This window comes from Ochotona princeps, chromosome 12, assembly GCF_030435755.1.
Source record: "Ochotona princeps isolate mOchPri1 chromosome 12, mOchPri1.hap1, whole genome shotgun sequence".
Taxonomy (NCBI): Eukaryota; Metazoa; Chordata; class Mammalia; order Lagomorpha; family Ochotonidae; genus Ochotona; species Ochotona princeps.
In genome coordinates this window covers 64773050-64788197 of record NC_080843.1, presented here as the reverse complement: position 1 = coordinate 64788197, position 15148 = coordinate 64773050, and the positions used below count along the sequence as shown (strand labels likewise).

General features: G+C 45.8%; 1 protein-coding gene across 9 annotated transcripts in view; it reads left to right on the top strand.

Annotated features, from left to right (window-relative positions):
* Positions 1 to 15148, top strand: part of LOC101536302 (phospholipid-transporting ATPase IB) — a 633219-nt gene that overhangs the window by 66032 nt on the left and 552039 nt on the right. Inside the window, exon 1 of one of the 9 annotated variants that reach the window (XM_058670956.1) lies at positions 19 to 120. The exons of 7 other annotated variants lie outside the window; for them this stretch is intronic. In XM_058670956.1, coding sequence (XP_058526939.1) covers positions 108 to 120 — 13 coding nt within the window. In that variant the 5' untranslated portion in view covers positions 19 to 107. Of the gene's footprint in view, positions 1 to 18; positions 121 to 9637; positions 9801 to 15148 lie in introns of those variants that run through there. One more of the 9 variants, XM_058670959.1, reaches the window with a different exon arrangement.

The following is a 15148-nucleotide window of genomic DNA, read 5'->3' as shown; positions in this document are numbered from 1 at the left end:
TGATTTCGCAAAGGAAGTGAAATACAACAGGCAGTGACCTCTGCCTGGCTCTGGCTGTAGCAGTTTGGCTCACAGCATACGCACAGGAGTAACTTCTCCGCTCGGTCATGCTGCTTCCAGGTACCAATGCGATTTTGCAGCCAGTTCTTTTTTCAGTTTTTATTTTTCACAGTATGGAAGCCCCAAAGGCTCAGGGGTTTCCTTTTGCAGTCTCTCTATTCCCCCACGACCCCCACTGTTTCCCTCTATATTATTACGGTAGTATAGTCCTTCAGCAGCAATCGCAGAGGCAGTTTTTAATGGCGTTCTCACCTTGGTGTGAACTGTTCTTCCTGTTTCTGATGAATTTATGCTTCTCTACAAGTCCTTGGTCAAATGCTATTTCCCCGGCATTACTTTTCCTCTCTTCCTGCCAGAATGAATTGAACTTTTCCTGAAAGTCCTATGGCACAGCGGTGTCTGCTTCTACATAGAAGTTGCTTCCCTGCCTCCTACTATCATTGATGCGCCTGCATTTCCCCCTGGATGTTTAAGTTCTCTGAACTCAAGGATCACATCGTGTTCTTGTATAGTAGTACATGGTTCCTGCAGATTCCTCTTAATGGAAGTGAAAGAATTGCTGCCTTGAACAGCAGGTCCCATCAAGTCAGTATGGTCTTTAGTGTGTCCTGTGGGCAAGGCCATGTTTTGCTAAGCCTTGCTGTGAGGGCTGGGAGAAGAAGCTCTTTGGTGCTGGGCTTGTCGTATGATTAGTGTGGAGGGTGCTGGATTGCTGTGAAGCCCGAGCATTTGTGTGGTCAGCATCTGACTCCAGACAGGCATCATTTGGGAGCTTCTCTCCTGGCAGTGGACTGAGCTAACAGCTCCTGGGAATTCCACTTGGGAAATTTCCCGGAACTGACTTGAGCTGCCCTCTGGGCTTGTTGCTTGGTCCCAGGTTTTGATGATACTCCTGCCATCATTTTCCTTGGTTCAGGCTGTGAACACCATCCTATAGCCAATGCTCAACTGTATTTGCTGTTCTCTGTAGGTGTCAGTTCTCCTACTGAGCCTGCCCTGCAAGAGCTCAGGGCTCCTAATCTCCCAGGAAGATGCGTCCCTTCTCCATCCTCCTGAAAGACAACGATTTCGGCAAGATTAGCAAAAGACAATGACTTTCTTGAAACAGGGTCAAATTTAACAAATTAAAAAAAAGATTTATTTTTATTGCAAAGTCAGATATACAGAGAGGAGGAGAGACGGAGGGGAAGATCTTCCATCTGATGATTCACTCCCCAAGTGGCCGCAAGGGCTGGAGCTGAGCAGATCCAAAGCCAGGAACTAGGAGCCTCTTCCAGGTCTCCTACATGCGTGCGGGGTCCCAAAGCTTTGGGCTGTCCTCTCTTGCTTTCCCAGGCCACAAGCAGGGAGCTGGATGGGAAGTGGGACCGCCAGGATTAGAAATGGCGCCCACATGAGATCCTGACACGTGCAAGGCGAGGACTTTAGCCACTAGGCTACCGTGCCCGGCCCGCACTTAACACATTCTTAACAATCGTGTAGTAGGTCTACACTAGGAATGTAAGGTACTGCTCACAGAGTTCAAGGAGGTGTAGTCTGAGGGATTCTGCCGACAGCGGCTTGTGCTGCCGAAAGGCAAGCCGGGCTGAGAGCCCACTCACATGTATTCTACATTGTTGTTGGCCACTAAGCGGTGACTGGAACTCAGAGAGAGACCTGGCGGGACAGGCAGAAGCTGGCCTCCCACTTACCACCTACCTGAGTCCGCGCAAGTGGCTTCACCTGGGAACCTTCATGTTCTTACACCTGCAGCAGGAATAACAGACCTGTGTGTGTTGTCAGCGAAGGTGTTTTCTCTGCCATTCACAGCCTCAGAAAACTGGTTCAGCGGGTTTGGTGTATCCGTAGGATGGGCTGCCAGGTCAGTGCTGTGGGAAGATGCTCGTGAAAATTCCTGCATAATTCCATTTGCCGGAAGAAAGGGGTGTACACACACATGAACGTATATACACATGCATGCTTGTGTGTGTGTGTGGTTTGGAAAGGGGCCCTTGTTGGAAAGCAGCACACTTGGCTGAATGCTGTGTGAATGGAGAATTAATATCATTTCATTTTATTTCATTTCTGATAACTGTGTTTCTTTCAGTGATGAGATTCTGACTTTTACCTTCTCAACTGCAATATTTATATATTTGAAACACAATTTTTAGTTTATGACAGAGATAGCAAGAGCACACTGGTTCTCCAGATGCCTGTGATAAGCAGATGATGGACCAGGCACAAGGTGGGAGCTGGGAACTCCATCTGCTTCTCCCTCGGTGGCGGGGAAGGGACCAGCTGTTTGAGCTGCTTACCTGGATCTGTGGTAGCAGGGAGCTGGAGTCACACTTCAGTGTCGGATGTGGGCATCTTACCTACCAAACCAATGTGCATCCCATTTGTAGTGTTTAAACCACTGCCAGTCTTCCTGGCCAGGGAAATGAAAGTACAGTTCTTGTCTCCCTTCCTGCCTCAGACAAAAATGGTCACACAAATTTGTTTTTAGCTAAATCTCCACGGAATGTGGGCAATGATTTGATTAAAATCCAGACTGCTTTGTAGCCTGAACGTGCTTTTGGGCGGCCTGCCTGGGTGAGTGAACCTCCAGGACAGGAGTTCATCGTGCAGGTTGGGGGCACGTGCAAGTTGGGTCAGCCTGCTTGAAACATGCGAGTGGATAGCTGTGTGTGAGAGCACCAGGCAGGGTGGTGGCTCCAGGGAGTTGTTTTAGGTACTTGTCATGGTGGCAAAACGCTGACATGCGTGTTTGGACACTGGATACCTTATAGGGGAGTACGTGGATTCGACTTCCGGCTCTAGCTCCTGCCTCCAGCTTCCTGCTACTGCAGACCCTGACAGGCAGCAGGGATGGCTCGGGTCATTGGGTGCCCGTCACCCCCATGGGAGTCCTGGATTGATTCTTACTGGCTCCTGACTTAAGCCTAGCCCCACCCCCAACCATTGTGGGCATTTTGGGGAGTGTGATAGTAGATTCTCATTCTTCCTCCCATTCCATGCCTGTCAAAAAAAAAAGTACTTGTGTTTGAAAATAACACAATTCACTGGATGAATGAAGCTACTATTTGATTCTGATTTAAGGTAAAATGCAGCCTGGGATTGAAGGCAATCTTAAAAAGGCAGTGGAGGCTGGAAAGGGGAGTCCTTAATCACTTGGAGACGCTAAGGAACAGGAGACAGGAGTTCCCCTGGGGTTTGTCTGCTCTGAGCCAAGTCTGATCTTCCTTTTGGAATAAGGGCTCTTTGTTTACTCCTAGGCTGTTCTAATTTTATTCCTCACTAAGACCCTGTCTTAATTAGTGTCTGTTTAACTGCTAATGAGGTTTTTAATTTTCCTAATCAAGTTTGTCAGTCTGGAGATTGGTTGGATATCTTAAGAGGATGGCTCTTTTCTTGCCATTGTGCAGAATTTGGCTTCTTGTTTGCAGAGATCTTTAGGTCCCAGAGTCACCAAGTGATGCTGGTGCTGACAAGGGAGGGACTCAAGTGATTGTAGTCTTTGAAGGTGAGGCCTTCAGGAGGTGGTTGGGCTGGGCGGAGCCAGCGCTCTGCTTAAGTCATGTTGGCGTGATCAGGAGATAACTCCAGTAGAGTGGGTTCCTTATGGCTCTGCTTCTTGCCTCACAACGCAGTCATCCCTCCATTGTCCTTTAACCACACCTGATACTTGAGCCAAGGGGCTGTCTGACTGTAGACTGTGGACCTCCACAACTGCGAGCCGCAGCGGAGCTGCTTCTGTCCTACGTGGCTCCCCACAGATGTCTTAGTTATAGTGATGGGCAGCTGACTCATCCATTCAGTGAAGGTAGGAAGGAGGGGGAAGGTTGGTCAGGGTTTGCCAAGAGGGATGACCGTGATCTGACTGGAGATCCACAGACTGCCGGAGCTAGGCAAGTCGTGACGATTACCAGAGCCTGACTTTTGGGGACTAAAATGTAATCAAAACTCAGAGATGTGATCGGAAGCTGCCTCTCTTGACTCTGACTCCCTTATTACAAGAGCTGTGTTTCTAACCAGAAGGAGGAATCATACTGACCTCTGAGTGTAAACACAGTAAGTTGGAGGTAATAAAGCTGGGGGCTTCTGACCCCAGGCCAACAGACTGAAGTGTCCTTATCGAGTCCATGAATTCATCTTATGTGTTCCATTTTCCAGTAGATTCAGATTTGCCATGTACCTAATGCTGGCATCTTCTTTGTTAGCCCCACCCTGTTCCTAGTGGTAACTGCGTTCTGCAGAATCCCAGCATACAAACGATGCTCAGTGTCATTGCTTAGTTAGTGCCTTTTATTTTCAGAGAGTTGCCCCCATGAGATTTTATGTGTTTTCCCTTCCTCTTATGCTCTCACACTCCTCAGCTGTTATTTCATCCCTTGTCTAGTTGTTTTGTCAGCTGCTAGTGGCCCAGGGTCCTGGAAACCAGCCTCTGTGTCAATAATTAACCAGAAGAGGAGCCCCAGGTCATGTTGGTTAGACAAGTTGTGGGAGAGCCTGGAGCTTCTGTGAGTCAGGGAGGCAGTTACCCGCTGTGGTCTTAGAGGAAGCTGACACAGGGCAAGCAGAGACTGTGACAGCTCTGATGGCTTCTGGGCTTCCTCACTACAAATGTGTCTTGACCACTAGGGATGCATATTTAACACTGTGACCCTGTCGAACTCCCTGGCCATCTCATGCGTGCATCCATGTGGTCTCCTTCCTGGCAAAGGGCACACACTGCCATGCAACCTGTTTGGAACCCAAAGACTTGGAGCGTGGGTTGGCTGTCCTTCTTCTCACTGGCCAGGTCTGAGCTGTCAGCAAGCCCTGCTCTCTCTGCCTTCTGAGTATGTCCTGATTTACTCTCCACATGTGTCCACTACACAGCCAGGGTCTGAGCCAAAGCCACTCTTGCTCTCCTTGGATCTGTGTTGGCCTTCTACCTTACTTGCCTGCACCCATCTGTTCTCTACAGGCTTGGTGAGTCTTCTGTGGTTTCATCAGATCCAACGTGATTCTTGCTGGAATCCTCCAGCGGCTTTGTAGTCCCAGTTCAGAGCTCACGGAGGGGTCAAGGCCATGGTGGTCAGGCCCTGGAGCCCTTGCCTGTGCCTTCTTACTGGTATCATCTTGTAGCTGTACACTGGAGCATGGGCTTCCTGCTGCTCTCCACACCCTTCCTACCTGGGACTCTTGGTTTACTCTTCCGTCCGGCTTTACTGGGTCTGCTCCGGCTTTACTGGGTCTGCTCCCTGTTTTTTTTTTTTTTTTTTTAAAGGCAGATTTACAGAGAGGAGGAGAAACAGAAAAAGACCTTTTTTTTTTTTTTTCTAAGATTTATTATTATTGAGAAGCTGGATATACAGAGAGGAGGACAGACAGAGAGGAAGATCTTCCATCCGATGTTTCACTCCCCAAGTGAGCCGCAATGGGCCGGTGCTGCACCAATCCGAAGCCGGGAACCAGGAACCTCTTCCGGGTCTCCCACACGGGTGCAGGGTCCCAAAGCTTTGGGCCATCCTCGACTGCTTTCCCAGGCCACAGGCAGGGAGCTGGATGGGAAGTGGAGCTGTGGGGATTAGAACCGGCGCCCATATGGGATCCTGGGGCGTTCAAGGCGAGGACTTTAGCCGCTAGGCCACGCCGCCGGGCCCAGCTCCCTGGTTTTAATCAGTTGTCTACTCAGTGTTACTCCTTACCACCCCATCTAACGTGAACTCCTTGGAGTCCCCCTCTCTCTTCTTACCCTTCACTTTTCATTGTTGAAAGTGTCACTCTTGCATTGCTTTGTCATGCTTTCCTCTCACTGGATTGCAGGCTCTATCAGCAGGCAGTTCAGCTCAGGGTTGAGTTGTGTCACAATGTTTCTATTGTAGGCAAAGACTTTGCTGCCTGTCAGGACTGGAAAGCCAGCTGTTTGTTTCCTGTAATCTGCACATTCCCTGGTAGCAGGATGAGGAAGTGAGAGCCTTGTGTGTGCTTTCTTGTTTTGGGGCAGCAAACTCAGTGGGTATGGATTCTGGGCAGCATTAATGTGTTTGTCCCTTTATAGACCTGGGAGAATCTATTGGACTTGCCCCTTTGCCCTCTTGAAGGGAATAGATTATAAAGTCCTCAGGAATCATTAGCCATCGACCACTGTTATTATTTGATTGTTTTGTCATATCAATAAGACTTGTAAATTGCCCAGGAGAAAGATAAATTGTCAATACCTTTTCCAAAGTAACTAACTTTATTATTAATTTTTATAATCCTAGGATTAGTCAATCTCTAATTTCTTTTAGCTTTTCTTTCTGTTATTCATGGGAAATATCAAGAGCAATATTTTTTTCTGGATGAAAATACTGAAACATACTCAAAGAAAGCTATATGACTCAAACAGTTAAACCAAGGCATGTTTAGTACTCATGTTTCGTTACAAGTAGTGTAAGGTCTTGCCTGTTTTTGCTGCTTGGGATTGCCATGAGTTGGAGTTCAGAGCAATACTTTAAGAAGTGTTAAGATATCTAGATTATTTCCCTCTGTGTGAACAGGCAGTCTTTACCTCTTGGACCTGTCTTTTGTCTTTGATTTCTCATATGCTTTTGGTTGTATGTGGATGTGGACATGGTTTAGTTTTCCCTAGTTTAGGCCCAACCACTCATTTCTTCCCGTTGCTGTAATCGGAGCCCCAAGCTTTCAGAGATATATTATATACTTTCAGACATATGTTATAACTAATCAACTCTATTTTCATTTTCTCACTGTCCCCAAAGATGCAGGGTTTCTAAGTCCAACCTTGTTGATGGAGACAAGATTTTGTTATTCTTTTTCTCTGTGATCCTGGTCACATTTCATTGCGTTTCTTCACCCTAAAGTGAACAGTCGTATTAGATAGTCTATAGGCACATTCATTTACCAACAATTACTTGTGGACTTAGCATACTTTCAGACGTGGTTAACTTTTCTTGATTAATTCAGTAAAAGAGATGCAGAGACAAAGATCTTCCATCTGCTGGTTCACTCAGCCAGAACTTGGACAGATCAAAGCCAGGAGCATGGAGCTCAATCCAGGCTCCCACATGGCTTGTAGGAACCCAAGTACTGGGCTGTCACCTGCTGCCCTCTGTGGTGTACATGGGTAAGAAACTAGATTTGGAAGCACTGCATTGGGGGCACTGTGCTAAATGCCTTCCTCACCGATGAACATTTTTGCTCGTTCATTTAATCATTCATTCACATATTCTAATTTATTCCAGAAAAAAAGTGAAGACATCTAAGCAGTAATGAGCACTTGCCATCATTAACATGAAAAAACACTTTCACGTGTCTGATGTCATTGGATTATCATAGTAGTCCCATGAAGCTGGTGATGCAGATATTATCAACATCATGCTATATACAGGAGAAAAGCTCCTTCCAGCAATGCAGATTTGATGACTGTAGGGCGGTGCTCAGGTTGGATCACTTAGTCTAACTATTCCTGCATTGACTTTTTTTTTTTTTAAGGTTTTATTATTATTGGAAAGCCGGATATACAGAGAGGAGGAGAGACAGAGAGGAAGATCTTCCATCCGATGATTCACTCCCCAAGTGAGCTGCAACGGGCCGGTATGCGCCGATCCGATGCCGGGAACCAGGAACCTCTTCCGGGTCTCCCACGCGGGTGCAGGGTCCCAAAGCTTTGGGCCGTCCTCGACTGCTTTCCCAGGCCACAAGCAGGGAGCTGGATGGGAAGTGGAGCTGCGGGGATTAGAACCGGCGCCCATATGGGATCCCGGGGCTTTCAAGGCGAGGACTTTAGCCGCTAGGCCATGCCGCCGGGCCCATTGCCTTTTTTTTAAAGATTTATTTTTATTGGAAAGGCAAATATACAGAGAGGAGGGACAGAGAGGAAGATCCTTTGTCTGTTGGTTTTCTCTCCAAGTAGCTGATCCGAAGCCAGGAGCTAGGAGCCTCTTCCAGGTCTCCTACACACGTGCGGGGTCCCAAGGCTTTGGACTGTCCTCTCTTGCTTTCCCAGGCCACAAGCATGGAGCTGGTTGGGAAGTGGAGCTGCCAGGATTAGAACCAGTGCCCATATGGGATCTTGGGACGTGCAAGGCGAGGACTTTTGCCACTAGGCTGCTGCGCCCTCTGCACTGATGTTCAACCTTCAGTTTCTGTAAATAAGCTGATTGACATTGGAGGTTTTTGATTCTCTATATTTGGGATGGAGCCTGAGAGTCTGCATTCCTGGCCTGCAGTTGGCAGCTGTTCTGCAAGGACTGCTGACTGTGCTGGTTTCTCCACTGACACAGGGGCTGACCCAGAAGACACAGACATCCATCAGCTGTTTATTGACTTAATTTATGGACAAGAGTTTCAGGTCTCTAGTCAATAGAAATGGAATTAAGATTTTGCAGCATGAATTGATGACAGCCTATTTGATGGATGTAACGAGTGACTCAGTTTTATGGTGGAGCCAGTGAAGTGGCAGATGGAGTGTCCAAAGGTAAAATTAAGTGGTGTATGTTCTGTGCTCCCTGGGCTCCTTCCTCATGCCCTTGACCTCTTGATTTGACCTCTTCTCAGATCTCTCACCCCCTGATAAAGGATCTCCCCTCCTGTGAACAAGCTCTTCTCCTTAACTGATCTTCTCTCTGTGTCAAGAAGCCGTGAATTCTCCCACCAGCCATCCAGAAGCCTGTGTCCTGCCCCAGCACGCTGCTCCCAATGCACCCGAGTCCTCAGATGCGGGAGGATGAGGAACCACACCGGAAGGCCTTGGGCTCCTGTGTCAGTGCCTCTACCATGTGCCCAAAGCCAGCAGAGAGCCGTTAGCTGGAGTCTGCAGGGCTGCATGGCAGCAGCACCTGATGGAGGCCTTAGAGCGATGGGACCTCTGCTCAGAACTGTTGGCACTTGAGATGACTATTCTGCTTTCTCTTGATTTAGTATTTCTCTGTATTAAAGGATTATTTATTGCCTACCTTTAATCCTTCAAGAGACAGACAGATGAGAGATAGAGAGAGCTGCAATGTATTGACTTACTTTCCAAATGACTGCAAGGGCCAGGGCTGGATACAGCCAAAGCCAGGAGCCAGGAGCTCAATTCAGGTCTCCCACATCGGTGTCAGGGTTGCCATCCCTACTGCCTGATTTTCGCTTTGCTTTCTGTTATCATCAATGTGTAGAGCTCAAAGACAAGTAACACTAGGACCAAATAAACCGGAAGGGTGTAAGCTCAACAATTCTCAGTTCTTCATTAAAGCTCAGATCTCCCTACCTTGGCTTTATGTACTTTGAGCCATCAACACGCCTGATGGAATTCATCCTCAAATGGCTATTTTGAGATTCCTCATCGAGGGCCATGTGTGAAACAGAACCACGTCCTCCAGTGAAGGGGAGGTAAAGGGAGAGAAGAGAAAGAATGTGTAGAATCAGCTGTGGAGCGTGTGTGCGTGTGTATTGGAAAGGCTTCCTACATCATTACTGAGATATTCAACTGCTCTACACCTTTAGGGTTCCCATTTTTTTAAAACTCTTTGCTTTTTATTTCGTCACTGCAATGGCCATTGTCCCAGAAGATTTGAATTTTATTCTTGGCCAAGAATTTGCACCGCTTGGAGCTCTGCTGCAACCACAACTCCAGATACCTTCATCGAAACAGAGAGGGGGAGCTATTTTTTTTTCTGCCAAGTTTATTTGGGGAGTTAGAACATCACTTTTAGGCCATTCAAAACTACCAACTTAAAACTTAGCCTGCTGTAGGTTGACTGAATCTCAAGTTCTGTCTTCAGACCAGGGTGATTTCGTGAGTCTTCCTATTGCCCATAGTTCAGGTGTTCCCTCCCCTGAACACGTGAAGTTCTGTCCATGTGTTGACTGGAGGGGAGCCAAGATTTCTATTTCTCATGCAATAAACAATGGATGGCTCATGCCTCTGACAAAGGAAAGAGTAACAAGGAGAAGCCTATATATTAATCCCTGTAGGTTTGAGGTGGCTTGGAAACCTTCATAGATAAGGATCTGCCGAAGCAGAGAAACCTGTGAATTTTTGATGCTAGGTAGAATGAAGCAGCAGCTATCCGTGGTGAAGTGTAATTGGATAAGAGGTGTGATCTACTGAGTGTGAACTGGGAGCGGGGAGGAGGTAGCAAGGCCTGTGGCTGAATTTCTTCTCTGTATCCTGTGTATTCAGTGAAAAGGATGTGTCCTCCTGTCCTTTCCCTTCTGTATCTGTGAGCACCTGTCACCTGAGCGTCTTCCTGTGTCAAGGCACAAGGGTAGGCAAACATGAAAACGACTTTCCTGCTTTTGCTGTTTTTTTTTTTTTTTAGAGTAGCATGTCCTGAACAACATGAGTGTCTTTGAGGTTTTGTTGGGGCTCAGCTGAGATCATGCATAGGGTGACCCTTGAGGTGTGCTCATGTGGGGGGAGTGTGTAAAATGTCCACGTCCTTGTGTGTGGGTTACTGATTTTCCCATGGATTGCCTGGGTCTTTCTCTTCTGCCCCAGGGGAGCCAGACAACACTACCATTCCTGGCTATCCGGTCTTCCATCTGTGTGAACACGAATTGATTGCTGGAACTTCAGAGTGAACGTGGTTCTTCTCCTAAGTTCTTGTTAAGTGAATGAAATAATGAGTTAGTTTGCTTCCATTCTGGCTTCCATTTTTCCTGGTCTGCTGGCTTTATGCTTATTTGTCAGGGAGTGTGTATGTTGGAGGGGAGAGGTGGTATTAAGGGACATGTACCTTCAAGATGCCTACATTACAAAGAATCAAGATGGCAGAATAGGGTAAGGACACATTTAAAAGGATGGAGAAACATTAACCAGGATGAAGCAGAGAGGACACATTCCAGGAAATAGGAAAGGACAGAACAACAGCGGAGGGGAACCTGCGGACTGATAGACACAGGAAAGCAGCAGACACAACGGTGTGTTGTTGCAGTAATTGATACTCCAGTGGCATTCAGCTAACAGCGATCTGAACTCCACCAGCAGCCAGAACTGCAACAGCAACCAGGTGGGAAGGGACTTTCACTGGGAGCTCGGGAGGTGAACCCAAACAAAGAATTACCCATCCTGCTGGTAATTTGATTTGATCAGAGCAGAGATGGAGCCGCAGATCCAAGAAGGGCAGTGCGGAAACAGGGTGGATTTCACAGTCCAGTATGTTCCCTTAGAGCTGATTCTGGTGCCATTTTGACTCGGTGAACTGCAGCGACGTGGCATTCTACAGGTTCCACACAAGACAAATCTGGGTAGCCCTCAGACCTGATGGTCAGTAGATCAAGAACTCTAGCAGTGGCATGTCAGGTGCTATTTTCTACAGTGTGGCAAAAGTTTTAGGACTGCAGGGACAACAGTGAACTGCGCGTGTGCTCAGCTCATGAGAACTCACTGACCAGTACATTGTACTGGTCCCACAAGAAAATAATACCGACTGTGGCATCATAAGGGTCAAAATAGGTCCGTGTAGCCCCCAGACGTAATGGCCAACAGGATCCAGCAAGATCAGCACCACCAGCAACCCAGCTATATAGGACACCTGGTGTCTCCCTAATCCTGGGATCTGCTCCAAACCGGAAGTGGGAGAAAGGTTGTAGAGACAATGGTGCAGCCTCAGCACAGTGTCACAGTGTCACAGGAGGTGGAGAGTGGTGAGCCAGGAGTTGGGGCTACGGAGTTCATGGTGGAAATCTAACATAAGAACCCAGACCTGGAACTCACTGGAGGGAGTGGCACAAGTGGCTGCAAAAAAAGAGTTGTGTACCAACTGCAATAAGTAAAATTGCATTGTAGACCTGTGGGTGACACAGCTTAGAAACCTGCCCCAAGGAGAAGAATCTGCTAACCCGAAGTACAATGACCAAGATCAAAAGAAGAGACAGAGGCACAATGAATATTACTGAAGATGCCCCTGCAAAGCAGCAAAACCCTATGCCAACCTCAGAGTTCAGTGAGGAAGACATCGAGAAAATGGGGCACACAGAATTCAAAACATTTGTTATAATGCTTCTTGTCAACAATGAGAAGCATGTAAAGCTGGTGTTCAGGGAATTTCAGGAATATGTCACACTGGAAATGAATCAAATGAAAGCTGATATATCAGAAATGAAGAATACAGTGTAGCAAACTAAAAGTACAGTGGAGAGTCTCCAAAATAGAATGAAGGAGTCAGAAGAAAGAATCTCAGAATTAGAAGATATTTCCTGTCACCAGGTGGAAGCAAACAAAAAGCTGGAAGCAGAGCTGGATCAGGCCAAAAAAAGTATTCAAGAATTGAAAGACACTATTAAGAGACCAAATATAAGAGTTATGGAAGTCGCATAAGGTGTACAAACAGAAGCTGTGTTTACCAATGTATTTAATGAAATAATGAAGGAAACGTCTCTAATCTGGAGAAGGAATTAGGAAACAACATTCAGGAGGGGCACAGAACTCCCAACAGGCTTGATCAAAGGCGATAATCAAGCTCTCTTCAATTGAACATAAGGAAAAGATCCTTAAATGTGCACATGAAAAAAATCAACTGACATATAAAGGAATGCCAATTAAACTCACAGGAAACTCTACAGGCCAGAAGAGAATGGAGTGCCGTATTCTAGATTCTAAAGCAAAAAATTGTCGGCCCAGGATAATGTACCCAGCAAAACTTTCCTTTGTCTTTGAAAATGAAATAAAATTCTTCCGTAGTAAAGAAAAGTTGAAAGAATATGCCTCTTCCAAACCTGCCCTTCAAATGAGACTTCAAGATGTTCTCTTGGCAGAGAAAAGGAATAGCAACAAAGGAATAAACAACAGAAGACCCGTTGCTAAAATGACACGACCAAATTATCACCTATTTGTATTTTCCCTGAATGTAAATGGTTTAAACTCATCAAACATCATATATTAATAGACTGGATTAAAAAATAAAACCCATCTATTTGTTGTCTGGAAAGACACATTTCACCAGCAAAGATCAGCAGAAACTATATCTCATGGATTTTGATGTTTTTGTTTTTGTTAGTTTCATCTCTTCAAAACAGTTTCTTCCGATTAATTTATTTAATGACTCATAGATCATACAGTAGCATCATTTTCTTCAAGAAGGTTCTTGATTTTCTTTTTCACTTCTTCGGTGACACATTAGTCATTCAGTAGCATGTTATTTAACTTCATGGTGTTGCTAATTTCTGTGTTGCTTCCTGTTGTTGATTTTGTTTTGTGGCTTTTCATTTAATGGGATGTATAGTAGCTGTGTAATGGAGACTGTCATATCTAGTAACATGTTATTTAACTTCATGGCATTGTAAATTTGTATTTTTCTTCTTGTTTTTTGATTTTGTATTGTGGCTTTTCATTTGAGGGGACGTATAGTAACTGTGAAATGGAGACTAACATATTCAGATGTGAGGATACAATTCACTATGCATCTCTACTTCCAGACAAAGATGGACTCCTAATGAAACTGTTTATACTGTATCTTTACAATAGGATTCTGGATCCTTTGCCATTGTCCATGCCCACAATAATGGACATATGACTGTGAAGAATTCTGCTATGGTAATGATGTAGCGGAACTCAGTGTGGGGGGAGGGAGTAGAGACGGGGATAAGGGGAATTCCAGGGCCTATGGAACTGTATCATAAAATGGTAATAATAATAAATAAAAGATAAAATAATTTAAAAAAAGATTCCTACATCACAAAACCATTGTAACACTTAATACCCTGCCTCCCCTTCACTCAGCAGTCTGAGTTTTGAATAGTGGAATTAAAGTACTGTCATTCAAATAGGAAGCAGACATTGGGAACCAACAGTGAGGTTTTTGTTTTTCCCCAGCAGCAATAATGTATTTAGAATAAGTTCTGTGCTTGTACAGGTCCCGAAGGAATGATTAGATGTAATTCCTTGCCTTAAGGAGCTTAGTTTTAATTGGAAGTATCAGGTGAATGGAAGGGAAGTACTAAAGGCAAGAGTAAGCCATAATTGAGTGCTGTGTAGAAGGAGAAATTCCATAGGCGGTTGGGGAAGTATGTTCTGCGAAGAGCCTGTTCTCCCTGTTTTATAATAATCCTAGTAAAGGTGATCTTGGCTGAGATATAGCTGACAATTGGAAGGCGCAAGGAATTGTGGCCGATGTGTGAATATATCTAGGGAGGAATATGAGAGGTCACCCATGGGAGAATGCACATGTTGGTTGTGAAGAAATTAGTTGCCCCAAGTGCAGGCTTTTTGAAAAATTGAAATAGGCAGGCTTCAAATTGAGGGCTGAGAGCATCTCAAAATTTGGCATCAGAGGCCAGTGTTATGGGGCTCATGAGATCAGCATTGCATACTGAAGGCTATTTTGAGGCCCAGCTGCTCTGCTTCTGAGCCATCTTCCTGTAGAGGCACTTGGGGAGGCCCAAGTACTGACCCGAGTACTCTGGTTCCTGGTAAACATGTAGGAAATCTGGGTGGCGTTCCTGGCTGCTGGAGGTTGCCTGGCCCAGAACTGGCTGTTGCAACCATTTTGGGGAATAAAGCAGTAGGTGCAAGATCTGTTTCTTTCTGTCCGTCACTCTGACTTTTGAAGAAAGGAAGGAAGAATTCATTATTTTGGGAGACGATATAATGAGAGAATGAAAATTCTCTTTTTCTTATCAGACTTATTTTCTTTCCTTAATTTATTTGTACTTGTTTTAAAAACTATTTTAGAACTCATCAACCAGCAGCGGGTCAGTGACGCTGGGGAGGCCCTGCCCGAGGGGCCTCCAGGACCATGGGAGGAGGGATCAGATGGCCAGTGGTGGTTTGACTGGACTGGCCTGTGGCCTTGGGATCTTCTGGGGGATACAACTGCTGCCAGCACTTTTTAAAATCTGCTTTCATGACACGTAAGATCCCCGAGACTGCTGAAGACAAGACAAACTGTCAGATGGGGTCTTGTGGTACAGAATCGAGTTTTTGTTAATAACTGGCACTGTGAAATGCTTTCGTTGATATTGTCACCAGGAATTTTCCATCAAAGCTGATGGGGACTGACCTCCAAGTAGACAGGTGACCTGAGCACAGGGAATACAGGCCTTCTTTCTCCTTGTAAACTCCAGGTCCCAATGACTACGTAAAGTTTGAAGACTGATTTAGCTATAAACAAAGACCTCTTGTTTCTTGATTCTT